Raw genomic sequence first — 27,990 nt, forward strand, 5'->3', positions numbered from 1 at the left:
TATCATAGAGTTAACTTATCAAAAGCGATAATACTTTTAACTACAAAATAAATATAAATATATTTTAAAGTTGTGTGATAATTTCAAATATAAACAAATAGTAAATAATAATCAATTATATGACATTAGACTATTTTTAGAAATTTTTTAACTAATAAATTGTAGCAAAAAAAATTTGTTTTAAAAATTCCACCTTTAGAATATTTAAAAAATTACAAGTACAATTTTTAATAAATTATTTTCTAGACCTTGTTAATTATTCAAGAAAAATTTAAAAATTATTATTATAAAATAGTTTAGGTAATTGGAGTAAGATAATAGGTAGCACAAAATAATTTATGTGAGAGTAAAACGTTTATTAAATTTTCGAAATATAATCATCATCGAAAAAAGTAGAATATTCATTTTAAAAAAAATTTTTAGAAAATCAGAAAGCTAGAAAAACTATCGCTGGTTTTCTGGACACAATAATAGTTTTGAAATAACTTTTTAAGAGCTTGTTGAACCAGCTACTGATTCAGAGGCAGATTTGGCATAAGAAGTGGAACCTGAACCATTTGGACCGTTTGAATTAGAATTAGAAGCAGAACCTGATCCAGCATTTGATCCAGAATTTGAGCCAAGTAAACCATTTAAGGCTCCCATCTGGCCAGTAGCGAGTGATCCCACACCGCCGTCACCTATTTATCAGATGACATTAAAGTTAGCAATCTCGACCATTTTTTTTAACAAAAAAATTTGTCTTGAAAAATCATTTAAAAAAAAATTGAATTTTTAATTTTTTGTAATTTTTACATCTCAATTTTATTCTCTAATTTTTGTTTGTCATAATTTATTTGTTAAAAAATTCTCAAAATTATTGAATATCTGCTAAATTAATTAATTTTCATGTTTATCAGATCAAAGTAAGTATATAATGATTAATGTTACTTACTACCTCCACAAGTACTAGAAAGTAAGCCGTCCAATAATGAACTAGCTGAGACAGCAACCAAAAGGGCGGCGAGGACAAAGAAAACTGGAATTAAAAAATTATATTAAAGAAACAATATATTTGATAAATTATTTAATTAAGTAAAACTTTTTGTACCCTTCATGATAAAGATTTTGAGAGTTTTGAAAATTTAAAACCAAGAAACTGTTTATAGCTGTGACACTACTTGTACCTTTAATTGATAATCGACGGCTTTATATACCCCTATGGATTTTTTTAATAACATAAAGATACATGCTGTAAAAACAATACCTACCAGACATTTACTGTTGTATTATTATTTCAATTTCATTCAAAGGATGTTTTATTTTCAAATAAACCCAGGTAACTTTATCTGCTTTGATAAAGAAAAAGTATAATAATACATGCATCTAATGCAAATATTTATTCCCATAATTTTTTTTGTCTTATTTTTTTTAAACATTGTTCCGCATAATTTAATGTTTTTAGAAGATATCCAAAAATAAGTCATTGGGAAAAAATAAATAAATATTTCGTCAGAATTTATTTATCATAATATTACCCAGATAGCAAAATGACGTATTAAGTTATTCCGAATGAGCTCAGATTTCTGATTTGGACGTCAGAGTCTACGTCTAAAAGACGTCTTTAAGACCTTCTGAAGAGGTCGAATGCGCCGCTTATTGTAGACTTTAAGAACTTGTCAAAACGAGCTCTTAAAGAGCTCTTTTTTCTGAACTCGCACAAATGAATGATTTTTTATCTCTATACGCTATTATAATGATAACAATAATAAGAACACAACAAAAATAATATTAATAATAATAATAATAATAATAAAAGTAAATTATGAAAAATAATTCAGAGTTTCATGAAGCACCGATGCTGATTTCGAATGTTTATTATTTTAGTTAGACCTAATATTGTCAGTTTAAAGAGAGAAAGTGAAAATCGCAATTGCCGTAACTAAGATTCGAACCCGAGTCGCGTGTTAGATCGATACCTAACCCCCTACGCTGTTCAAACGATGTGTCGTTAAACATCTCATTATTTTTATAAGCTAAGTTTATATAGTAATGAAATGTTGCGATCATTATCTATATTATTTATTCTATTTGATACTGTGTATCGATAGAGAAAAAGTAACTTTTACGAATATTTATATACTAAAAAATATTCAAAAGTCTACCTGTAATATTTTTTTAAATAGTCTATATAAATTTTGTTTACTTTTCACAATATAAAATCTAATAGATAAATTAATGAATATTAAAAATTCAACAATAATTAATAAGTATATAGTTATAAGATATCGTTAAATTCGAATAAAATGTTTAAAATTGATACATGCAAAGTACTCCTTAAATGTAGAAAGTTCACATAATTTTTTCAGATTAGAATCCAATTTTATTATTTTATCTAAATTAGTTTGATTACGAACCAGATTTTAACATTATTGCCTATTACTTCATAATATAATTTAAAATTTTTGAAAAATTTAATTAACCTGGATTAAGAGAAATGAGTTAACCTATGCCAAGTGTATATCTATAAATTAATCTATTCAAATTGTTTTAAATCATTTAATTCGAATTATTTTTAATCATTTTCAATTTAATTTCTCAATCAGGAAAGTAATAAATGAAAAATGAATAAGATTTTGACAGCTTTATATTAAAAAGAATTTTGTGTTTTTGTTTATAATGTCTATAAGCTCATTATACGCAACTCAAAAAGAAGTCCAAAAAAGGGACTCAGTTAGATGTCAGAAAATTGACTCCAAACTTATGAGTTCATTAAGAGCTCTTACTTCTGACCTCGTAAAAAAGAGCTCCTTAAGACGTCACATTAGGACTTCTATAAGAAGTTTTTTAAAAGACTTCATACTGATGAAATCTTTCTGACTTGGATGCTGACTGGGTTTAGGAAATTTACTGCAAAACAAATTTTTTGTATTTATTGAAAACTTTTGTCTTTTTCATTGAATTTAATACAAACAGTAGAACCATATTTGTTATTTTTGAATTATTAAATCAAATAAAATATTTAGAAATGTAAAAATTTAAGAAAATTTGTCTGTAGATATTTTTTAATTGATTTTTTTCATAAAAATTTTTATATTTTATTTGTTAAAAAAAAAATTATAAGAAAAAATTTAACATGTAGAAAATTTGAAAAATTTTTTTACTTAAGGTAAAAGCCCCAATAGATGATCATGTACCAGTATATGATCACTCCACACTGAGAAAAAAGTATTTTGCTAATATAATAAATATTAGTTGAATTCTATTTTTACCAGTGCATAAATCAAATAAACCGACTGTTAGTGTTAAAATGTCGATGGCAGTGACAGCGCATATATTATATTATAGTTTACTGCGCAGAGTATAGGTCTTGAACTGACTTATATTCTGATAATCACAATACTTGGTATTTTGATTATCAAAATACCAAGTATTGTGATTATCAAAATACTTTTTTCTCAGTGCATGTATTTGTATATCTATATTCACAAATATAGGTATACAAATACATGGATTGATAATATACTGGTACATGATCATCTATTGGGGCTTTTGCCTTACAAAGTAATTAATATAATAATAATAAAGAGTTTTATCTGCACGACTTTCGTCTTTTAGGACCTCTTTAGAGGTTTTTTTCTTTAGGATCTCTTCAATTTTTCTGGAGACCGTGCATGCTCTCCCGTCTATTCTTCTTTTTAGTACTTCTATTAATCTTTCTTCTATCTTTTCATTTTCTAACTCTTTCCATTCATTTGAGAAACTCTCCTCTTCTTCTCCTACTTTTTCGTATATTTCTTTACATTTCATTATAAACATCAGTGTTTCTTCTTCCCCTTCACATACTCTGCATCTCCAATCCTTATATCCCTTTTTTCTCTCTCTCCCTATGTTTCCACACCGTACCGCCTCGCCCAAATTTCCTTGGCTTCTCCTCTTATTTGATCTTTTTTCCAATAGTAATTTTCGTCTTGGTTTATTTTTATTTTCTTATATAATTTGCAATATGTTGACTTCTCTATCGCCTCCTCGTCTTCTTTTTCTTTTATCCGCATTATCCCTTCATATTTTATTTCTATTTTTTTCTCTAGTTTTATTTCTATTTCTTCCATTTCTTGCTTTTTTTTCACTTCTTTACCTCATTTTGTTGCTTTACCATTGAGTATACCTCTCATTTCCTTTTTCATTACTATCCTTGTCCATCTTTCCCTGTCCATTTTGATCACGTCCTTTATGTATCGTACTGCTCTCTCTTTTAATGTCATTTCTATATCCTCTACTTCCATTTCTTCCCTCCATATATATCCTGGTGTGTCCCTGCTTACTCCTGGAGCCATCTTGCACAACCTCCTATGCACACTTCTGATCTCCTCCGATTTTTCCTACCCCCACACTTCCACACCATACATTGCTACAGATTTCGCCATCGTGTTCATCAAATACATCCTCTTCCTTATGCTGTTTCTTTTACTTCTCTTTATTATACCCCATACCGCGTTGGTTGCTTTTTGTGCCTTTCTCACCATCTATTTTTTTTTGCTTTGCCACACTGTTCTTCGTCGTAAACCAGTAAATATTTCCCTAGATATTTCACCTCTTTCACCTCCTCGATTTCTTCCCCTTCATATATCCATTTTTTTTCTCTTTTCTTTCTCCCACCATTCCTGCATACATTTACCTCTATCTTATTTTCTTAGTTCATTCAGCACATTTCTTAGTTCCCCTCCTGAGTCTGCTACTAGTGCCACGTCGTCTGCGTATTTCATCGCATAGATTCGCTTGTTTCTTATCACCGTCCCGCCAATTTTCTTTTTTTCCATCTGCTCTTCAAGTCCATCTATATCTATCCCAAATAATGCACCACTCATTGCACATCCCTGCCTTACTCCTTTTCTAGTTTCGAATTTTTTGGTTGTTCTCTTTGGTCCTAGTTTTACTTTACAGTATGTGTTTTTGTATATCTTACGAATCATTCTATACATTTTGCCTCTTATCCCTTTCTCCCAAATCTTCCTTTTGGATTTTTTCCTCTCCACTTTATCAAACTTCTTTTTGAAATCAATTAATGCTATATATAACTTTCCTCCTTTTTCCTTTAACCTTCTATTTATCACCCTACTTAATACAAAAATATGATCTCTAGTTCCTCTTCTCTTTCTAAATCCGGCTTGGCTTTACGGTATTATTTTTTCCTTGTCTATCTATCTGTTTATTCTTTCTGTCATCAACGTTGTTAGTAGCTTATATCCTGAGTCCAAAAGCGATATCCCCTTGTAGTTACCTGTCAATTCCTCATCCCCTGATTTATACAGCGGCACTATGACTGCCGTATCCCATTCTTCTGATATATTATCCTCCATCCACATTTTATTCATCACTTCTCTTATTTGTGCTACCACTTCCGGTGTAATATTTTGCATGCCTTAAATTAAGCGTGAGCGTAGGTATGCTCTACTCTCGCCTAAAAATCAAGATCTCGTGTTTCGTCACAATTTTTATAAATTCTGCTGCCATCCCATCCTAAAATTAAAAAATGACAAGTGCAATTTTCAATAAATTATTTTCTAGATCTAGTTTATTATTCAAGAAAAATTAAAAAATTATAATTATAAAATAGTTTAGGTAATTGGAGTAAGATAATAATTAGTATAAAATAATTTATGTGAGAATAAAACGTTTATTAAATTTCCAAAATATAATTATCATCGATAAAAGTATAATATTTATTTTAAAACTATGAATTCAAATTGCGCGCATACGCGCGCGCTCTAATCCTGAACCAATAAGGGGCCATTCATTAATGGGAGGAGGGGGGTTATGAAAATCTCTACATGTCTTTATGTTGGGGGGGGGGAGGTGAAATTCATTCTTACGTAATATTTCGTGAATCAAAATTCAATATTAAAAATCTAATTCCATTTTGGATTCCAAATAGTTCTCTTAATTTTCAAGTGTACAGTCGAATTTTTATTTTATTTAAATAATTTTTATTGCTTATTAAAAAAAAAATAACTTGTTAAAATTTCATATGTTTTTATTGTTATCCATGTTTGGTTCTATAGAAAAAATTATAGTACATCCGTGTATTAAATCGTATTTTTATTATTTAAAAGATCAAAATAGAATCTTACGTAACAGAGGGAGGGGGGGGGGTCGAGAAATCTTACGTATAATTACATGGAGGTAGGGGGGGGGTCAAAAGTCACTAAAATTGTCCTTACGTAATTAATGAATGGCCCCTAAGGAATCAGGGTCCATGTTTTCGAGTTATTTCGATAATACTAAGCTAACTTCAATCAACCATCAATTTTAATATATAGGAAAAAGTTTTAGAATATCAGAAAACTAGAAAAACTATCGCTAGTTTTCTAGACACTATGATAGTTTTGAAATAACTTTTTAACACATTGAAGCCTGATTAAGAAATCTAATTTGAAATGATTTAGAAGCATCGAATTTGAATACTGTATAAATATACAATTAGCATGACTGTAATCATTTCAAATCATCCGGAGCTTGTGTTGCAAAGCCTGTTCCAGAATCGGCAGAAGAACCGTAACCGGCACCGTAGCCGGCACCATAACCAGCACCTGGACCGCCGTGACCGTATAAGCCAGAATCAGCAGCAGCAGCATCTGCTCCAGCACTTGATCCATATCTTAGGCTATCAAACCCTGTTGTCGGACCACCAGGGGGTACGCCCGAATCGCTGCCACCTATTTAACCCTTCAGGACATGGGTTATGAGATTTTTCTCACGCAACAACATTTAACATAATGGATGTCGCTGCAGTGCAAGTGAGACACTAAAAACACCCATGTCCTGAAGGGTTAACAGATGACATTAAAGTTAGCAGTCTTAACCATTTTTTTCTTGCTCTCCTAGCCGAAAGTACGCTCTTCCTGGCAGCAATTTACTCCAGGAAGAGCAACTTTTATGGCCTGCTCTACCGCCTGCGCGCTACGCATATTTTCTGGATCTGCAGCACAGACCTCGCTTTCTTTCGCATTTTCGTGGCGCGACCGGCCTATACAGCGAGTTTTAACTGTATATATAACAGTCACAACATCGTCTGTATGTAACATGTCAGCGCATAAACTAACCAAAAAATGTCAAAAAAATAAATAATTTTTAACTAGATCATTGTTAATGAACTATTTAATAATAATACTGCACAAATAATTTATATAAAAAGTTTAAAAAATAAAACATAATAGTTTTGTGAATTTTATTTGCTTTTTTTTATATTTTGATAGTTAGTAAAGCAATGTTTATAAAACGATCCATGTACTCTACAAACTTGTGATAATTTAATTTCAATCTTTCTTAGCCGAATTCTTAGTCGAATTATAATTAAAAACTAATTTTTAATCAACTTGAAAAAATAAATTCTGTAATTAGAATGAGTTTAAATATTTGTGACAAATTCTGTGCATGATATCACTCTTAATCAGAGCATTTATTAGTAAAGTTTAAAATAACATTTTTTTTCAATTTATTAACTTTTATTTTTTATACCCGCCTGACCAGCAAAGCCTCGGCTTCGCCTCGGCTTTGCAAAAGTCGGGCGGCGCCCCCCTAAAGCCCGGCAAAACCTCGGCTTCGCCTCGGTTTTGCAAAACCCCTTCCAGGGGGTTGCGTACTTTTGGCTGGAGAGCAAGAAAAATAGTATACAACCCATGACCAGAATGTTGGATACCCTGACGTATGTGATATGATGGCCTCGGCTACGCCTCGGCCATCATATCCCATACGCCAGGAAATCCAACTTTCTGGCCTTGGGTTATAATATACTATAAAGAAACAATATATTTGATAAATTATTTAATTAAGTAAAACTTTTTGTACCCTTCATGACAAAGATTTTGAGAGTTTGGAAAATTTAAAACCAAGAAACTGTTTATAGCTGTGACACTACTTGTACCTTTAATTGATAATCGACGGCTTTATATACCCCTATGGATTTTTTTAATAACATACCCTAGCGGTTTCGGTGCCACCGATAAAACTCTGTAGAAACTCGTCCGAAATTCAGCGTAACGACGGAGTATAGCCGGCGTATATGGGGAGTAAACTCGGAGTATTGTGTGCAGTTGTGACACATAAAGACGATAGGGGTTACTTGGTGTTTAATTGGTATCGCTACGGAGTTTGGTTGGAGTTTCGCTGGTGTTCTTATAAAGTTTTCCCTGAGCTTTATCAGTGTTTTTTCGGATTTTCTGTCGAGTTTAGTCGGCGTCTTCACCGAGTTTTTGTGGAGCTTTCCAGGAGTATTTTGCGAGTTTCATCGGAGTTTTCCGATGGATAATGAATGAAAAACTGAAAAAATAATTTGGACAGACCGGGATTCGAACCCGAACCATTTGGTTCCACGTCAAAGGCTCTACCGGTTTTTTTTTTTTTTTTTTAATCGTTTATTTTGAATTTATTGATACATAGATTTACAAGGTAAATGATATATAGGTATAAACGTACATGACCTATTACAATATTTGAAAAACTTATCTTATTCTACCTGGCCTGCATGGCTCTCATAGAAGCTTACATATAATGGTTTGGTACCTGAGATGCCTCAATGGGCAATACATATTTTGTTTTTTGTTTAATTTTAGTCTTAGTCTTTTATACATATGAATATTGTAGAGATTAATAGTATATGGTTAGTAATGAGTTAGCCTAAAAAAAACGATGTATATTAAAAAGGCTTATCGTATTAAAAAGAAAAACAGATACAACAAAATATAGACATATATATATATATATATATATATATATATATATACAGCAACAAATAAAGAAAACGGGAGAAAGAGAAGATAATAAATAATAAAGGAGGAAAAGGAGCAGATTAGGTAAACCACCAGTATTCCTTACAATTGTGGGGATTAACCAATTTGTCTTTTTGTGGGACTGAAGTGCAGTATTGTATGTCGGTATTTGATAATATTTTTGAGTCATAATTAATAGCTTTGGCGTTTGGGCCTCTTTTGACGTAGTATATTAACGGTATGAACTGAGGGTTAATATGACGTTAATAAGACGGATAATGTGGTTGTCAATACGTCCAATGTTTGCTGTATTTAGTATAGTTAGATTGTGATAGAATTTTATATAATTCGATTCGGGTGTTTTGTACATGTTGAGGCAGGCTCTTAAGCATTGCCTTTCAAATTTTCTTAATTTTTCCATTTCTTTAGGTGGAATATTAAACCAAATAGGGCAGCCGTAGGTAATAATTGGTCTGATTAGAAGTTGAAAACATAATATTTTGACCTTTCTGTTTAGAAATTTAGAATAGAATAGTCTAGACAGGCTTTTGAATTGCTTTTTGGCTTTATTAATTTGGGTGTTAATGTGTGAGTAGAAGTTTAAATTATTGTCCAGGTATACTCCTAAGTACCTTACTACATTTTTGTGTGGGACGATGATATTTGAATTTTCGTTTTTTTTAATTTGAAATTTTTTCCAATTTATTTTGACGTCTGCATGTGCGTTTTTTAGTTTGGGTCTGAAGAGAATTGATTCGCATTTAGAAGTGTTCATTTTGAGTTTCCAAGTATGTGAAGGTAGTATTGTATATTTTCGAAGAGCTTTTGTAGTTTTATGTTTATCTCGGAGGATTTGCTACCGGTGACGTATACTAGCAAGTCATCTGCAAAAGCTATAGCTTTTTTATCATCGTCTATGTTAAGTCCGAACAATTTTAATAATGAAATGGTATAAAGGTTGAACAGAAGAGGGGAGTTTACTGTACCTTGCTGGAGGCCGTTAGATATTTTGAAGGAAAGAGTTGAGAGATTTGGACCGTCCGAAACCCAGAAAGATCTGCCATGTACCATGTTCCATATGATTTTTATGAGGTGATGTGGGAAGTGGTAAGTGAGAAATTTGAAGAATAAACCGTCTAGCCATACAGTGTCAAAGGCTTTTTCTAGATCGATAAAACAAGACCCAACGCATCGACCAGCATTCAGTTCTCTACATATGTCTGAGGTGAATTTGTTTATGGCATGTATTGTTGAGTGTTTATGGCGAAAGCCGAACTGATGGTCGGGTAAAATTTCATTTACCTTACAGAATTTTAGTATAGCTTTATTTATTACTACTTCAAATATTTTGCTTATGTTTGGCAGGAGACTTAAGGCTCTACCGGTTAAGCTATCCCAGACATCGTCCATACCTTCTATTCAGTCACCTAATAAGACCCACCGAGTAATAAACACCACTGTCTATCTTACGGAAACCGATTAAAGTTTTGAATTGCTTCATGTATTAAAAAAATTCTAATTTTAGTTATGATAATATTGTTTCAGTGTATTATCAACTGTAAACTTTTGAAAATTTTTTTTTTTATGTCACTTTTTTTATATATCGTATATTTTACTTATAACCTTTATAATATATTTACAAATAAATAAATAAATTAATAAAAGGTACACCATAAGTGAAAAATGATTTATTTATAGTCATCTTTGTGAAATCAAAATTAATTTTCATGCTATAAAGTATTATTAATCGCGAGTGAACTCCAAAATATCACTATTAAAACTCCGAAAAAACACCAGCGAAACTCTTATAAAGCTCCGCAAAACATCGAAAAAAACTTGACAAAAACTCCATAGCAACTCCGAAAATACTCGACAAAAACTCGACGAAAATGCCAAAAAAACTCCACAGCAGCTCCGAAAATATTCAACAAAAACGCTAGGAAAACTCCATAGCGACTCCGAAAAAACTCGTCAAAAACTCCAACAATACACTATTGTGACTCCGTATCGTAACTGCACACAATACTCCTTGCATACACCTCTAAAACTCCGCGTAAACTCCGCTTATACCCCGATTAAACTCCGAGAGGGAGTTAACTCCATAATAACTCCGCGTAAACTCCGAGTTTATGCTGAGTCGTCGAAACCGCTAGGATAAGGATACATGCTGTAAAAACAATACCTACCAGACATTTATTGTATTATTATTATTATTATTATTATTATTGTATTACGCCAGGAAATCCAACTTTCTGGCCTCGGGTTGTAATATACTATTTATTTTTTTTAACAAACAAATTTGTTTTGAAAACAAATGGCGGCTGTATGTGTGTGTGTGTGTGTGTGTGTGTGTGTGTGTGTGTGTGTGTGTGTGTGTGTGTGTTAACTTCCTCTTATAATTTTTGAACGGCTCGACCGATCGGATCGAAATAGGTGGCGATCCAAAGAGTATCATTGCCATTAAATTTCGTAAAAATTTGAATCGATTCGGTTCGCTAGATTTTGAGAAATCTCAAAAATGAAATTTTCAAAAAATGGTTCTTTTGGAATAACTTCTAAACGGCTGCACCTATCAATCCCAAAAACTAATCCGCTCTAAAACTTGAAATGCCACGTCGATTGCACACACGGAAAAAAGAAAACTCGAAAAATTACATTATAAATAGTAATAAGTGTCCCGTCGTATTAAAAACTAGAAAAATTACACTTGGAAATAACATTTTTCTACATTCAAACTTTGAATGTTAATTTTCAGAGTTTTCAAGGTAAATATTACATTCTACAATGTAATTCTTATAAAATCTGTAATAATTACAATATGAAACTGTAATTTTTCCAGTTTTCATTACGGAGCGCCACGTTACATTATATATTGTAATTTTTCGAATTTTCTTTTTTCCCCTTGCAGTCCCGTCAAAATCGGTTGATTGAACTCCGAAATTTTTTATCATTGCAAATTTTTGATAGAACTCAAAAATTAACATCGATCACCGCCAACCACGTGAAAATCGGTTGATCCATTAAAAAGTTATCGTAGTTTGAAAATTCCAAAAATGGTATTGTATCTAAGTCTCATCAGACTTTTGAGCTCGAATAGCTCAAAATATCACAACAGTTATGTTTTTGAGCTCAAAGATCTCAAAAATGAAATCAGTGGAATTTTAAGCGTTTAGGTATGGACTTAGCTGGAAGTTGCAGGGATGGTCTTTACGGTCAACCGTTTTGTTAAGTGAACCGTTAAGTGAACAATAATTAATAATTATTACAATCACCATCACTCTGATCAGAAGGTACGTCGTCCATCAATGGGCTAGCTACTGAGACAGCAGCCAAAAGGGCGGCGAGGACAAAGAAAGCTAAAATAAAAAAGTTATATTGAAAAATAATATACTTGATAAATTATTTTATTAAGTAAAACTTTCTGTACCCTTCATGATAAAGATTTTGAGAGTTTGGAAAATTTAATTGATAATCGACGGCTTTATATACACCCCTGCGGTTTTTTTTAACAGCATAAGGATACATGCTGTGAAAACAATACTCACCAGATATTTATTGTTTTATTATTATTGCAATTTCATTCAAAAGATGTTTTATTTTCAAATGAATCCAGGTAACTTTATCTGCTTTGATAAAGAACAAGTATAATACATGCATCTGATGCAAACATTTATTCATATAATTTTTTTTTAAAACTTTGTTCAGCCGAATTTAAAAATAAGTTATTGGGAAAAAATAAATAAAAGTTTCGTCAGAATTTATTTATCATAATAATACTTAATATAATTTTTTCAAGTACTACGTCATAAAAGTCTTTTGGAAATTTGTTGCAAAACAAATTTTTTGTATTTATTGAAAACTTTTGTCTTTTTTATTGAATTTAAAATAAACAGTAGAGTCATATTTGTTATTTTTGAATTTTTAAATCAAATAAAATATTTAAAAATGTCAAAATTTAATCAAATTTGTCTATAGGTATTTTTTAATTCATTTATTTCATGAAAATTTTGAAAAGAAAAAATTTGACTTGTAGAAAATTTGAAAAATTCCAAGTGAAATTTATTTATTTTTTTATTGTCTAAAAAGCTATGAATTAAATTTGAAACAAATACCTGCAACAGAACAAGCAAAAAGCATAACGAAAACATTGGTAGAACTGAATATGTTTCACAACATTGACCCTAACCAACAATCACAACTTGTCATTGTTTTTTAATAGTTTAACTTTTAATATTTATTATAAATCATAAATTATTTTAAACAAATAATGAATAATTTTTTGAAAAGGGCTCTAACGAGTGGTCGTGCATTGTCATATCGATCATCAGTTAGCTGTCAAAGAATCAAGTAAGTTAATCCGGTAACTACGTAGTTTATTCATTTATTTATAATTATGTTACTGAAATCAGCTGACATCGTCAATTTCTTGGTTTTTATAAAAAAAAATTATTTTTAAAAAGTTTGCACTTGTAATTTTTTTTAATTTATAAAGGTGGAATTTTTTTAAAGAAATTTAGGGCCAGTTTTTTAATCCGAGATAAAAGTACTGCCATTATGATAAAAAAATAAATAATTCAGCACAGTGATATTGCCTACGAATAATTCTCCTTGAATTCAGTCACTTATTTTGAATTAAAATAAATAAACATTAGCCACATGTCACAGAAATATTCACTTTCAACTGTGACAACTTCCTGATTGTAAATAAATAAAATAAAAATTAGGAAAATGGATGACCCTGAAGGAGATCCCTGTAACTTCCCGCTAATTCTATACCTAAGCGCTTGAAATTGCACTTATAATGTTGTTAAGCTCTTCAAGCTCCAAATTACAATTTATGTGTTATTTTGAGCTTTATGAGCTCAAAGAGGTAGCTGTTCTATGCTTTTGAGCCCTTCAAGCTCATATCTTGCGTTTAACATATCTATTATTAATTTATAATTGTGTCAATTAATTTAAAATAATTTAAATGACACAATAAGAGGTTATTATTATTTTTATGATATATTTATTTATTTTTATTTAAACAAACGACCAAATTCATGGAGAACTAATTGAGAGCAATATCACGTCGCTGAATTATTTATTGTTTTTTTAATTTTATTGGCGGTACTTTTATCTCGGATAAAATTTTATCCCGGATTGAAAAACTGGCTCTTAGTGGTTATAAAAATTCAAAAAATTGATGACATTTAAGTTAGCTGTCATTTGACCATTTTTTTCAACAAACAAATTTCTTCCGAAAAATTATTTTTAAAAAATTTCATTTTCAACTTTTTAAAATTTCTACATGTCAATTTTTTTTCTAATTTTTTCAGCCATAATTTATTTGTTAAAAAAAATTCTTAAAATTATCAAATATTTGTTAAATTAATTATTATTAAAAATTGATCGGTGTCCATTAACTTCAGGATCATTTATAATTACTTGTCATTTAACAGAGCTACAGCTGATCAACGACAATTGCACTATTGGAATAATCCAAATCTGCTAGTGAAACAAAATAAGTATGCTGAACTTCAGAAAAGACGAATGTTCATTCAGACCCAGGACACCCCGAACCCCAACAGTCTGAAATTCATTCCAGGAGTCACAATTCTTGAACCCGGACAGACAAAAGACTTCCCCAATGCTACCGAGAGCTACTGTTCCCCGCTGGCCAAGATGCTGTTCCGTATCGACGGCGTTAAGTCTGTTTTCTACGGTCCAGATTTCATAACTGTCACTAAACTTGATGAAGACGTTGATTGGAATCTTCTGAAGCCGGAAATTTTTGCTACTATTATGGACTTTTTTGCAGCTGGTCTTCCTGTACTCACTGAAGAACAGCCTTCTTCTGACACACGTATGTTTTTTTTTTTAATTTGATTGTTTGTTGGTTTAAATTGAAGTTTTTATTATTTTGTAGAAATAAATGAGGATGATGATGAGATTGTTCAGATGATAAAAGAACTTTTGGATACGAGAATTAGACCTACAGTTCAAGAGGATGGTGGTGATATTGTTTTTGTGGTAAAATATTTTTCTTTAATTTTAAATATAATAATAATAATAATAATAATAATAATAATAATAATAATAATAATAATCGTACGAAGTATTTTCAGATCCCAGTAAATATAATAATAAATTAAGTAATTCAAGTTGTGGATTAAAGATTTTTATTTTTAATTCAGCGACGTTTCGCCATGGATCATGACTTCTTCCGGCATTTTGAATATTAATTAATTGACATAAACGTCAAAATTTTTAACAGCATTACATTAAGTTGAGCTTAGTCATGTGGTAAATAAATAGCATAAATAACATGACATATAATTTACTATTAGAAATAATTATTATTTGTAAAGATGATAATAATAATTGAACTGTTGCAGTTAATTCCATCAATTCGACACTAAAATAAATAGTTTATGATAAATAGTTACTAATAAAAACGTGTTAGCAAGAGTTACAAATATTTCACACATATCGACGTTCTAATTAGCAAATTGTCTAACTCCAGTTTAGAGGATCTTCCGAATTGTACGAAAAAGCAATTAGTTCAAAATTTATTATCACTTTAAAAGCAATTTAATATCTAATAGAGGTACAATATTTTGATTTGGTTCATTCAGATAATTTATAATTGGACTCTTGCTACATCAAAATATTAAAAAATCACCCTCTTAAAAAAAAAGAGAGACCAATTGCTAATTAAACCGTCGATGTTTTGACGTTTATGTCAATTAATTAATATTCAAGATGCCTGAAGAAGCCATGATTCATGGCGAAACATCGCTGAATTGAAAATAAAAAAATTGACAAAAATCTCTGGTCCACAACTTGAATTACTTAATTTATTAATAATAATAACAAAAACATAATATTAAATAATAATAAATTATTTTCAGGGTTTCGAAAATGGAATAGTAAAATTAAAGATGCAAGGATCATGTACCAGTTGCCCAAGTTCAGTAGTAACTCTAAAAAACGGAGTCCAAAATATGATGCAGTTTTACATCCCGGAAGTACTTGGCGTCGAGCAAATTGAAGACGAAACACAAAAAGTAGCAAAGTCGGAATTTGAAAAATTCGAATCCAAATTACCCGAAAATGACAAATAAAAAACAACAAACGATGATAGACTTAAAAATTAAATAATCAATTAAAAAAAAAATTAATAATAATAATAAATCTTAAAACATTGTACTATAGTTGTAATATAAAAAGTTTATAAATTATTTACACCATATAGTTAAAGTTTTGTTTAAATTTAATCTTTCCAGCAATTTACAAAATCTTAACGGCTAGTGACGGACACTTGCCATACACGGATAGTGTTGTCAGAGTAACCAGCAAACAGAGTTTGCCCGTCAGTCGACCAAGCGAGCGAAAGACACTGGGGTTCGATCTTGCTATTTGAGAAGACGACCTCAGCCTTGAGTTCCTCAACCATTTCCTTGCTTTCGAGGTCCCAGATTTTGATCCAGGGTCCGAAAGCGGCACAGAGCCAGTATCTGTTCGGGCTGAAGCACAAAGCGGTGATGATGTCGTTGTGGTCGAGGGTGTGCAAGTGCTTGCCGTCGTTCAAGTCCCACAACATGGCTTTGCAGTCCTAGAACCAGTAAAAAATAATGGTGTCAATATTTTTTTGAAGTAAAAAATAAATAAATATATTTTTTAGAAAATACATCAGTCCCATATCCGCTAAGCACTCATGGACATCGTTAGATTAAAAGTTATACATCATGAAAAATTTTTTTTTAATAAAAAATATATAAAATAATTATTTATTGTGGAAAAAATTAATTACCTTGCCACCAGAAGCACAGAGAGAACCGTCAGGAGAAACAGTGACGGTGTTAAGGTACCCGGTGTGTCCGTAGTGGTTGATCTTTAGTCTGCAGTTGGTCAAGTTCCAGACCTTGACGGTCTTGTCCCATCCAGCGGAGACGATGATGGGGTTGGTGTGGTTTGGCGAGAAACGGACGCAACTGACCCAGTCACTGTGTCCTTCATCTTGGATGGTGTACTTGCACTCAGCAAGGGTGTTCCACAACTTGATGGTCTTGTCTCGTGATCCTGAGACGATTTGACGGTTGTCTACGGAGAAAGCGACACTCAATACGTCCTGGTAAAAAATAAAATATTTATATTTAATAAAACTGTTATTGTGATCTCGAGATGGCGCGACGATACAAGCACTCCAGGAGGAATAGCGGCCAATACTTACGGCACCGGCGACTTAATATACCTCTTCAGATAATAAAAAAAAAAAATATAAAAAAAAAAGCTTCAGTTAACGAGTCAGGGTGCCGTAGCCCGTAGCCTTGATTCTCCGACAGTCGAAGAGACTCAATGGCCAGTATTTTAATTAATACTATGGTAATAGATTTACGATCCGTTCCATGGGTAGAACTGATAAATGTCACACCTTGGTATGGTCCTCAAAACGACGAGTAGTACGTCCTGCAGCAAGATCCCACAGACGGAGGGTCTTGTCCCAGGAACCAGAGAGGGCGTAATTACCGTCTGAGGAGAGAACCACGTCGCTGATAAAATGAGAGTGTCCGTGAAGACGTTTTTGCGGAATTCCGTAGTTGGTTTCATCACGAGTCAATTTCCAAACAATCAAAGTCTTGTCTAGGTAATAAATTTTTATTATTTAATTTATATCCAATTGTTAAAAGTATTTTAGGTTATAAATAAATTTTTAAAATGGCGTGGCGTGCAAACATGCCGCATGGCTTACCTCGTGAAGAAGACAAAATCATATCAGGATATTTGGGGTTGGTGGCAATTTGGGTGACCCAGCCACTGTGCCCCCATAGGATACCTTTTAATTGCAAAGTTTCACTCATCTTTGGATTCGGTGAAACACGTTCTACTCGTGGATTACACTGGATTAAATCCAACGATCTGTACGCGTCGACGAGCGAAAGGAAAAGAGCTCCTCGATAGGAAATATGCGGTTCTGAGGTTATAACAGATAATGGACGCGATAATCATCATTTTACAGCTACCGACATCTGTGCGGAGAAAAGCGGGAATTTCAATTTAAAATTTTAAAATCTTTCTTGTTTTTACAAACAAATATTATAAAAAACGAAAATTGAAATTTTTATTTGCATAAAGCTCAATGATCATGTACCAGTATATGATCACTCCATGTATTTGTATACCTATATTTGTGAATATAGATTTACAAAGATATACAAATACATGGAGTGATCATATACTAGTACGTGATCATCTATTGGGGCTTTTACCTTAAATGGAGTTCAAAATTTTTTAAACTAATATTTTTAATTTAAAAAATTATTTATATTAATTTTTACAAAATATTTATATTAATTTTTACAATTTAAAATTAATAATCGATTATTTTTTTTTTATAATTTACAATTAATTTATAAATTTTTATATACTTATCAATAAATAATTAATTCAATAAAAAGATTTAGAAGAAAGCGCGGGAAAAATATATTCAAATGGACGCATTCGCAGTGAAGCTGTTATAAATAAAATAAGAAAAGCCACTGATGTAACACCCGATGAAAATAAATCATTGAATCAAATTAACTAAGATAACATAATGACATGTTGTGGCTATTGATTTATTTAATTATTAATTGATAATAGGAGCGGTGATGTGATAAAAGTACTTTAATGTACTTGTTGTTTGTGAAGACACTTGATAAAAATAAGAGAGTTGGTTGTTATTTCGACTTTCACCCAGTAAAGCGTATAGAAGCTACTGTACAAGCCGTACAACTTCCATAACCTGGATTGAGCATACATGCTTCCACTTCCACTCGTAAGTATACATAATTTTAATATATTCGTTCGCATGGATAAGAACAAGGTCAATGATCTTTTTTCTTTCTGATTTAGAAAAAAAACTAAAAGACGCGTGCGCATATCAACGTGACAGTTGTTGTTACAATAGTTGATGTTAGCTGTAGTGAGTGATCACCATCATCAACATCACTGGCGGACAGCCGACACGTACAGGAATTTATCCGCTTTCTAAATAAAAGTTATTAATTCTCTTGCTGCCAAAAATGGCCCTAATTGAGGAGAGAAATAATTTACACTTTGTTGCTAAAAGTTTGATTGCTGGTGGTGAGTTTTTTTAAATATTAAATTTAGCTGTCAATTTACAATTTTCTTAATTTAACAAACAAATTTGTTTCAAAAAATTGCATTTTTTATTTTTAAAAATTTTTACATGACAATTTTTTTTCTTATTTTTTTGTTATAATCTATTTGTCCAAAATATTATTAAAATTAAAATTAAATATCTACTAAATTAATTTAAATAATTTTTTTTGTCATAATTTATTTGTTAAAAAAATTATCAAATATCTGTGAAATTAATTTTCATATATTAAATACACAATTTACGCGGGAGTAATTATCTATTTAAATATCCATTGTTTTTATTTTAATCAGTGACTAATTGTTTAATTGCAGGTGTTGCGGGAATGTGCTCCAAAACTACTGTCGCTCCGTTAGATAGAATTAAAATTCTTTTGCAAGCTCACAGTAATCATTACAAGCATCTAGGTATTTTTATTTATTTTATTATAAATTATTTTAATATATATTATTTATAATTATTTTTGTAGGCGTATTTTCTGGCTTGAAAGAAATAATATTGAAAGAAAAATTCTTTGCACTGTACAAAGGAAATTTTGCTCAAATGATTAGGATATTTCCGTATGCAGCTACACAGTACACGTCTTTCGAAATGTACAAAAAGGTTCATTATTTTATTGTTATTTAAATTACTTAACAATTGTGTCTCAGGTCATTTATTTTTAGATTAATATTGTTAAATAAAAAAAATAATATTTTTTTTTTCAGTATATGGGAAGAATTTTCGGTAAAAATTCTCACATAGATAAATTTTTCGCTGGATCCAGTGCTGGAGTTACTGCAGTAACTCTGACGTATCCTCTGGATACTATCAGAGCTCGATTAGCATTTCAAGTAACCGGGGAACATATTTACAGCGGCATTATTCACACAGCGGTGTCTATTTTTAAGGATGTGAGTATTTTTGACTACAAATCGATATTATTAATTTATTAATCAAGTTAAATGATTAAAGGAAGGAGGATTTTTGGCGTTGTACCGAGGATTTTGGCCAACGATATTTGGAATGATACCTTACGCTGGTTTTTCATTTTATTCTTTTGAGTACCTTAAATTTTTTTGTATGAAGTACCTGCCGCACTATCTGTGTGACGACTGTCCAAGAAATACCGGTAATTATTCAATAATAATAATAATTATTATTTTAACTTCTTTTAAATTTATCTTTATTGACAAATTTAGATATGAATTGTCGCTAAATTGTTTATGGCTGGAAGGAAATACAGGCTAACAAATTATAATATTTTTTTTAATTAATAGAGCAAATTGAAAGCAATTCTTTGAGCAAAAAAAATTGTTGAAAGTGAATATTTTAGGATTTACAGCAAAATTAAATTTTCGAAAATTAAATTTTTTAAAAATTAACTAGTAGTAATATACGTGGAGCAATTACGGATTCTAATAGAGCATTTAAAGAGCAATTGATTGGCATATAGTTTAATTTAAAAAAAATTATTCTACACTAACTTTCTTCCGGTCTAACAACATTACGAAAAAATAAAAATTGAAGAAAAAATTGTTGTATTAAACTGGATAGCCAATTAACTAAAAAAATCTAGAAGTATTATAAACCAGTTTTTAGAATGAAATAAATATTAAAGTATACTATCGGCTTTAAAAAATGTATTAAATAATAATTATTGTTATTTATAAATCAAAAGAATTAATTGTCGGTACATGTTTGTTTTATTATTCAATTAGCGTCAGATACATCATCAAATGAAATGCAGTAGAAATGTTAAATATCGATAGAGAGAAATTTAATTAAAAAGATTAACAATATTAATTAATAATTGTAGTAATAAATAATAATTAACAAAATAGACAGTAGAAGTAGAAAAATGAATGCTCGATTAAAATAAAGTATCCATTAATTTCGAGTTTTTGTTTACCAGGTGGGCTTGTCTTAACAATGCCAGGAAAATTACTGTGTGGGGGAATAGCTGGTGCTGTGGCACAAAGCTTCTCTTATCCGCTCGATGTCACCAGAAGACGAATGCAATTAGCCATGATGAATCCGGCTACACATAAATACGGGTTATTATTTATAATTATTTTTTCATTTTTATTTAATTTAATAATTTTTTTTTTTTTTTTAGGTCGGGAATGATTTCGACGATCAAATTAATCTATCTGGAAAACGGAATAATTAAAGGACTGTACCGCGGGATGAGTATTAATTATTTACGTGCTGTACCGATGGTGTCTGTTAGCTTCACAACTTATGAATTAATGAAACAGATGCTGGACTTGGACACGGGCATGAAAATTTCATAGTTTATTTATTAATTATTTTCAAGGTTATTTTATGACCTTTTATTATTATTTTTTTTTTTATTTTTTAGGTATTAATTTATATTTATTATTTAAAGACATATATTGGTAGTATTGTTTGTATTTGTAAGTGTTGCATTAGCAAGAATAAGTAATTGCACTTTTATACCTCAAGTACGTTTTAGAAAAAATAATATTAATATATTTTATATGCTGACTTTTATATAAATAATAAATTTAAATTTTATATTAAAAATTATAAATTTATTGTAAAAGGTAAAACCTCTAATATAAGTATAATTATATACAAGCAAAAAAATTTAAGCATCAGCAAATTAAAAAAAAATGCCAATTAAGGGGAAAAAAATGACCGTCCTATTTATTTAATCTAAATTATTCAATGAATTCAACTAATAACTAAAGTGATAAGACTTAAAAAGAAACTAAAAATAATAATTAAATTCAATATGCATTTATTTGTATAATAATAATAATAATCATAATAATAATATATTAAAGTAATGAATGTCTTGCATTTGAAAAAAATGAAGTTATGTTTAATTTAAACATATGTAGACTGTTTAAGTATTTTATTTCATTTTTTTTAAATATAAAATGAAAAAAAATGCACCGTCAATGACGGTTTAATTTTTTATATATACTTGTTTGTATGTCAATTTACAATTAAACACTAATAATGCGCATCTACACACTCGACGTTCATCTCAGTATTCATACCTAGTTATTTTTATTTAAAAGCCACTCTAAACAACTAATACAGTGGATAATTCAAATCATAAAAATTGATAACTAAAAAAAAATGAATAAAATTTTTAATTTAACAAATTTTTATTTTACAATGCCAATAATTTTAAACACACGTGATTATACGGCAATACAATGATAATTATTGTAAAAAATAATAATATTTAAGTATCTTTATAATATAATCACGTGTCAGTATTTGTTGTTTTAATAGTAATTATTATTATTATTGTTCATAAAATTTATTTAATAATTTTACACAACGCAGGGCTGATTTGGCTTTTGTTACATACGTTTGCTTGTTTTATATTATTATTCACCATAAGCATCAATTAATCAATAATAACTCTTATTTATTATCTTACTCAGCGAAAAGATCATCAAATATTTATTATGAACAATTAAAAATCAATAATTGTTGATAATTTATTAAATAATAAATATGCTATTCAAAAATGCACATTTATTTTTTTTTCAACTATTTTTATTAATCATAGCTCGCTTACGGGGGATCTGATGCAAAAGTGTTTTACTACATTTTATTATTTTTACTTATTACATCGTCTTAAATTTATTGATTTTCTTTTTAAAAATACTAAAAGTATTTTTTGTTTAATAATCAATCAGTGAAAAAATGTTTTTACATAGAAATAGTACAAGAAAATGATTCAATGATTTTTAGACAAAATGAAATTTTATAATGTTTATGTGTATATATTTATAGTTATTATTATAATCATTATAAATATATATATATATATATATATATATATATATATATATATATATATATATATATATATATATATATAATTATTAAATAGTGGAAAAAAATAAATCAAGGCAGGGAAGAGTGCAATGATTAAATGGAAATTAAAAACTTTTAAACAGAGTCAAAAAAAAAACAGAAAAAAAATATAGAAGTATTAATTTTAAATTAACAAAGTTGTTTCTTTAATAAAATAATTAAAGTTACAATGAAATATAATAAACAACTCTGTTACAGTTAAATTCATGAAACGACAGCTAAACGCTAGTGATCGGGTCACTGAAGATTTAAATTATAAAAAATAATTGATTAATAATATAAATAGAAAACATTTTTTACTAACAACCAGTCAATGAAATTTTATAAAATTAAAAATAGTAAACTACTTTATTTATTATTTTATGGTTTGAAATAAACTAGTGCCTATTAATGAGTATTCTAAATAAAAATGTTAATTATACATTAAAAAAAGATTGAAAATAAAAAATAAAATCACTGTAATAATTTAAATCTTCAATTACACGATTAATATTATTATTATTAATTTATTGTGTGTTGTATTACGAGTCAACTCACTATTGCATCAATCCTTATCCGTATTTAGTTTATTTATTCATTCAATTAGTTAACATACTGAAATTACATCGCGATTATACAATTTAACAGAGCGGATTGTATTGAATGAGCTGACACACGAGCACATGCGCTAATTTTGTCGTATTTCTTTAAACTAAAATTATTACAATTTATTTATTTGTTTTAATAAAATACTTGAAAATAAATTTTAAATTTAAATAATAATAACAAAACGGAGACTCTTGGGCACTAAATACAATCGAGATGTGTGAGGTTTACTCTTTTAAATTGTTTAGTTTGATAAAAAATCCAAGCGATTGATTGATAATTAGGTAATTCAATAAAAAAAGAATTATCGTACCGGTAAAGTTGTTACATGTGTACAATATTATTTATATTTATTTATTGTTATTATTATTATTTATTTATTTATTAATGTTACTTAATGTGTAAAATAGTAGTGTGTCTACATGTCTAGTATGTGTGTGGTGTGTACATGTTAATGGAGACGCAGGCGTTTATTTAATTAGTCACATTACTCGGCTTAATGTTGATAAAGGGCCATGTAATAGTGATGATACAGTTAAAATACTTGGGATCAAATCTATGGATTTGTTTATGTAAGAAAATAGCTCACGCGTTGCCGGCATAAGCGACAAACTCAACAACACATTTCTTACTAAACTTATTACCGATGTTTACACATTTTATTATTTATTATCAATAAAAGATTATGTTTTAATGGCTTCACTATTAAACCAGCGTCGTTCCATGCCCCTACCTTAGTTTTAAATCTATCATCTGGATATTTTAACTCCTTAGAGGAAGTAATCCGGTGTCCGCCTGGTGACATGTGGTTCTCCACGTCGTGGTGCTGGATCAAACTGTAGGCTATTTTTTCAAACAAACAAGAATAAAATAATAATTATTTGTTGACTTTTAAGAAATCATTCACACATTTAAGGGGGAAGTCCATGTAAAATTTTCAAAAAATCGATTTTTTTTTTAATAATCTTAAAATATAGTATGTTGAGCATCTACTAACGTGAGGAAAAAATAAAATCTCGAATATTGACGAAGTTATAATGGAGCGGCCGGAGTGCGTATTGTAGTGCGTACTGTAACTTTAAACGCGATTATCTCGAAACTGTATTTTTAAAAACTGCTCGTGTTGTAACTCAAAAAGTTATTGATTGATTTGTTCGAAATTTGGTGAGGCCTTTCTCTACATTACTACACGAAAAGAACAAGATTACAGAACAAGTAGCTAGTATAATCCAGATAATAATGAGTGTATAATCCAGATTGCAATGAGTATAATCGAGATATCACGCAGTATAATCTGGATTTTTTTTAGCTATCTGAAATTTTTTTTCACCACAGATATCACTGAGTATAATCTGGGATGATATCCAGTGTCATCTTGTTCTTTCCGTGTACCGGAAGGATAAACCTAAAATTTGAGATACTTAGCGTTAATAAAATACTTTTTTGAAGTCAAAAATGTCAAAAAAATAGCCCCAAGTTTTGACTTTTTTTCAAAGGATTATTTTATATTGAATTTTATACTTTTTTTTTGAATTTTTAAGGTTTATCCTTTCCGTTAATGTGTTCTAAAAAGAAAACACTTTTTTTTTTGCTTCAAATAAATGGTTAATGAGTGATAAATAGAACAATTTGGGACCCCGCATCGGAGGCAGCCAACAAAAAGTTATCCTGAGTCGCCATTTTAAAAGGGAAAAAAAAAAATTACTTTTGTACTCTAGAAAGGTTCAATAAAGTTGTGTTAAAGTTTAAAAACAATAAAATTATTTTATAACCTTTAAAAATATTTTTAAAAAATGAACGATTTTGAGGTTTTTACATAGACTTCCTCCCTTAATATACTTACAATGAATATTTCAAAGCGTCATCCAATTCCATAATCGCAGCTTGATTACCACAACGATAACAATAATTAGGTGCAGAAAATATTGTTACAACATTACGGTCATGACACCTAGAAAAAAATTAAAAAAAAAATTCAATAAATATTTAATGATGAAACAGAAAAAATAAAAAACAATAAATAATTTACCAGTTGTAGCCTTCCATAACAAGCTGATGAGCTCGCGATACAAGAGTCAGGCCATTGGAGTGGTTAAATGTTTCAGAAATATCTTGGCCAAATGTGTAACCGGCACCACGAGGTGAGATGCCCCATCCTCCTCTGTCATCCGGATCTGACCATAATAGATCGCACATTGGTCCCTGGTGATTATAAATAAATGTCATTCATACAATATTATACGCTGTCGTAGTAACTATTCATTCATTGATAATAATATTATTGTTGTTATTAACAAAGTAAGCTTCTGCCGGCAGATATTATTTATTTATAACGACAAGGCTGTTGTGAGTAAACTATCAAGTATTTTACCTCGTGTGGTACTTCTTGGAGACGGTCCAAAGCACGAATGTGATCCAAGGTATCAATGGAAGGTGATAGACCACCGTGCAAACAAAATATTTGACCGTCGACCAACGCAGTCAAGGGTAGGTAATCAAATAAATCGGTAAAAAATTTCCAGACGTTCGCATTTCCGTACTTGCGTAGACACTCATCGTAAAAACCGTAAACTTGTGTAATTTGTCTGGATTCGTGATTCCCTCTTAAAATAGTTATTCTTTCTCTGTATCTCACCTGTAACAGTTTAAAATTTATTACTTATTTATTTCTAAAGAAATGCCTTCGGCAATTTACAAGAATATGTTACATTTTTATGTATAAAATGTTTAGAAATGTTTATATACAATAAATAGTATTTGTAAAGAAAAGATAGATTTAAGAGATCTGAGAGAAGAAAAAAAACAAAAAGATAAAAATTTTTAGTAATTGATAATCACTAATTGATAGTTTATAATCAATATTTTATAATAAGTATCAATTTATTAAAATAGTTACTTTTAGTTTAAAAAAAAAAATTATAATTAACACTTGTAAGATATTATTGTTTATTCACACGTGATAATCTTTTAATAATAATAACAATTGTACTGTTTTATGATCACGTGCTTTTATAATTATTAGCACTGTTGAGTAAATATTTATAAAATGAAAAATTTTTATTAAAATTTTGGAGTCATTGATTTAACGATTATTATTTGCAATTTTATGAATCATAGTTGTTTGGAGTGGGTAATTACACTTAAGTAGGAAGTTTTAGTAATTAAATATCTGTTACCTTAAGTGCCACTAGTAGAGTTACAGTTTCGACAGAATAATAACCTCTGTCGACATAATCTCCCATAAATAAATAATTTGTATCTGGAGATTTACCACCTATTCTAAACAACTCCATCAGATCATGAAATTGTCCGTGGACATCTCCACATACTGTCACCGGGCATTTTACTTCCTGGACATTTGACTCCTTAGCTAAGATCTCTTTAGCCTTAAAAAAAAAAAAAAAAAAAAAAAAAATTATATTTAAAAAGTACCATAAATATTTATTAACTATTATTAAGACCAATTGTAATCTTATATCGTATATTTTATAGAGGATATGATACGCTGAGTGATGACACATCAGTTATTGATTACATTTTTTTCCTGTGGTAAGTTACAACTTTACACTTGTTCAACAAAAATAATTAAAAATTTAATCTTTAATTTATTTAAAGAAAAAAAGGTGGCTAATTAATTATGACTGATTGCAGTGTCGATACCTTGATCGAATAATTATCAATATTGAAAAAAAATGTAATCTAATCAATAATCCATGTTATTGTTTAAATTAAAAAAATAATGTTATTATTTATCAGCAATCATGAGTTATTTATATTTGTTGCTGAAAATAAATGGAGTTAAATAAATATCAGAAAATATGGATTTTATTGAGTATGAGACAAGGATTAAAATAAAAGTAATTATTGTTTTTAAGAATTGAAAAAAGGTGCGTGAAGGTGATAAATTATGACATGCCGCCCAATATTGGTGAGCGAGGTGGTAGAGCACGTTCAATACCTAGGATTAGATAAACTTGACAATTGACTAGAGTGCAGAGTACTCGTAAAAAAAAAAAAAGTATTGTTAAAAAAAAGTAACTATCTAAAAAAATATAAATAATTATAATAAAGCTGATACCTTGTCGCACAGAGTTTTAACTTGACTTTCTGTCAGTTGTTTGCAGTCATTTAGCTGCTCTATCCACTGATCAAGCTCTTTCAGTGACGCTTTATCCTCCATTGTAGAAATCTAAATATATGAATTTACAAGTAAGCCTAACACTCAGTACATGTAGAGTAAGAAGACCAGATAATGGGTTTATTTGTTTATTGAATCATTTAGATTAAGATAATATAAAATAAGCGGCACACTCAACACTAAATAATAATCACGATCCTTGATATTAACACAGTCACAAAATGGCTGACTCGAGATCTGATACTTTAGTTAAGTGCCGTCGGTGCGTGACGTCACAGGCTGTTATCTGCGCACGCGTTCCATCAGCAACTCCAAACGCCGAATCGACTAATCCCAGCGGCTTTTTTAAAGAATCGGCGAATTGAAACACGTGGACACCAGGACTGGCGAATCCCGGTTCACTATTGCCGGGAAGAAGCGCGGAGATCCTCGAACTAACTCCCGGGAGTTTCGAATTTACGATTGTTCATCTCGTAGATGTTTGTTTTTAGAGTTATTATTTTTAAAGCAATACTAACTAGGAAATTGAT

At 29.9% G+C, this 27,990-nt stretch overlaps 5 protein-coding genes across 9 annotated transcripts; 2 read left to right on the forward strand and 3 right to left on the reverse strand.

The window, feature by feature from the left end:
• Positions 1–335: 335 nt before the first annotated feature.
• On the reverse strand, positions 336–12,206 carry LOC123273277 (uncharacterized protein DDB_G0282077-like). Of its 3 annotated transcripts, none has more exons than XM_044740678.1 (3): positions 12,175–12,206; positions 943–1,018; positions 336–676 (listed from the first exon to the last, which is right to left on the reverse strand). In XM_044740678.1, exons 1-3 carry the CDS (start codon positions 12,179–12,181, stop codon positions 490–492), a joined length of 270 nt encoding a protein of 89 aa, XP_044596613.1. In that variant the 5' UTR covers positions 12,182–12,206; the 3' UTR covers positions 336–489. The 3 variants fall into 3 exon arrangements, with proteins under 3 accessions (XP_044596613.1, XP_044596614.1, XP_044596612.1); XM_044740679.1 differs by lacking the exon at positions 12,175–12,206 and adding an exon at positions 7,828–7,926; XM_044740677.1 differs by lacking the exon at positions 12,175–12,206 and adding an exon at positions 1,091–1,271.
• A 708-nt stretch (positions 12,207–12,914) lies between these two features.
• LOC123273256 (NFU1 iron-sulfur cluster scaffold homolog, mitochondrial-like) lies at positions 12,915–15,885 on the forward strand. The gene is made up of 4 exons (XM_044740619.1): positions 12,915–13,094; positions 14,189–14,592; positions 14,656–14,759; positions 15,641–15,885. The coding sequence occupies exons 1-4, from the start codon at positions 13,015–13,017 to the stop codon at positions 15,851–15,853; spliced, it is 801 nt and encodes a 266-aa protein (XP_044596554.1). The 5' UTR covers positions 12,915–13,014; the 3' UTR covers positions 15,854–15,885.
• A 99-nt stretch (positions 15,886–15,984) lies between these two features.
• On the reverse strand, positions 15,985–17,684 carry LOC123273244 (guanine nucleotide-binding protein subunit beta-like protein). Its single transcript, XM_044740593.1, has 4 exons — positions 17,482–17,684; positions 17,164–17,372; positions 16,543–16,860; positions 15,985–16,344 (listed from the first exon to the last, which is right to left on the reverse strand). The coding sequence occupies exons 1-4, from the start codon at positions 17,588–17,590 to the stop codon at positions 16,030–16,032; spliced, it is 951 nt and encodes a 316-aa protein (XP_044596528.1). The 5' UTR covers positions 17,591–17,684; the 3' UTR covers positions 15,985–16,029.
• A 603-nt stretch (positions 17,685–18,287) lies between these two features.
• On the forward strand, positions 18,288–21,375 carry LOC123273245 (graves disease carrier protein homolog). 2 transcript variants are annotated; one of them, XM_044740595.1, is made up of 8 exons: positions 18,288–18,550; positions 18,624–18,854; positions 19,206–19,298; positions 19,361–19,494; positions 19,599–19,784; positions 19,846–20,002; positions 20,786–20,927; positions 20,990–21,375. In XM_044740595.1, the coding sequence occupies exons 2-8, from the start codon at positions 18,794–18,796 to the stop codon at positions 21,165–21,167; spliced, it is 951 nt and encodes a 316-aa protein (XP_044596530.1). In that variant the 5' UTR covers positions 18,288–18,550; positions 18,624–18,793; the 3' UTR covers positions 21,168–21,375. The 2 variants fall into 2 exon arrangements, with proteins under 2 accessions (XP_044596530.1, XP_044596529.1); XM_044740594.1 differs by having other exon boundaries at positions 18,288–18,546.
• Positions 20,554–27,721, reverse strand: LOC123273247 (serine/threonine-protein phosphatase 2A catalytic subunit beta isoform). 2 transcript variants are annotated; one of them, XM_044740600.1, is made up of 7 exons: positions 27,401–27,721; positions 26,499–26,708; positions 25,694–25,957; positions 25,352–25,524; positions 25,166–25,273; positions 24,056–24,165; positions 20,554–20,911 (listed from the first exon to the last, which is right to left on the reverse strand). In XM_044740600.1, exons 1-6 carry the CDS (start codon positions 27,500–27,502, stop codon positions 24,093–24,095), a joined length of 930 nt encoding a protein of 309 aa, XP_044596535.1. In that variant the 5' UTR covers positions 27,503–27,721; the 3' UTR covers positions 20,554–20,911; positions 24,056–24,092. The 2 variants fall into 2 exon arrangements, with proteins under 2 accessions (XP_044596535.1, XP_044596534.1); XM_044740599.1 differs by lacking the exon at positions 20,554–20,911 and having other exon boundaries at positions 23,423–24,165.
• Positions 27,722–27,990: the final 269 nt, after the last annotated feature.

The sequence above is a fragment of the Cotesia glomerata genome, linkage group LG10 (genome assembly GCF_020080835.1).
Source record: "Cotesia glomerata isolate CgM1 linkage group LG10, MPM_Cglom_v2.3, whole genome shotgun sequence".
In the NCBI taxonomy this organism is placed as follows: Eukaryota; Metazoa; Arthropoda; class Insecta; order Hymenoptera; family Braconidae; genus Cotesia; species Cotesia glomerata.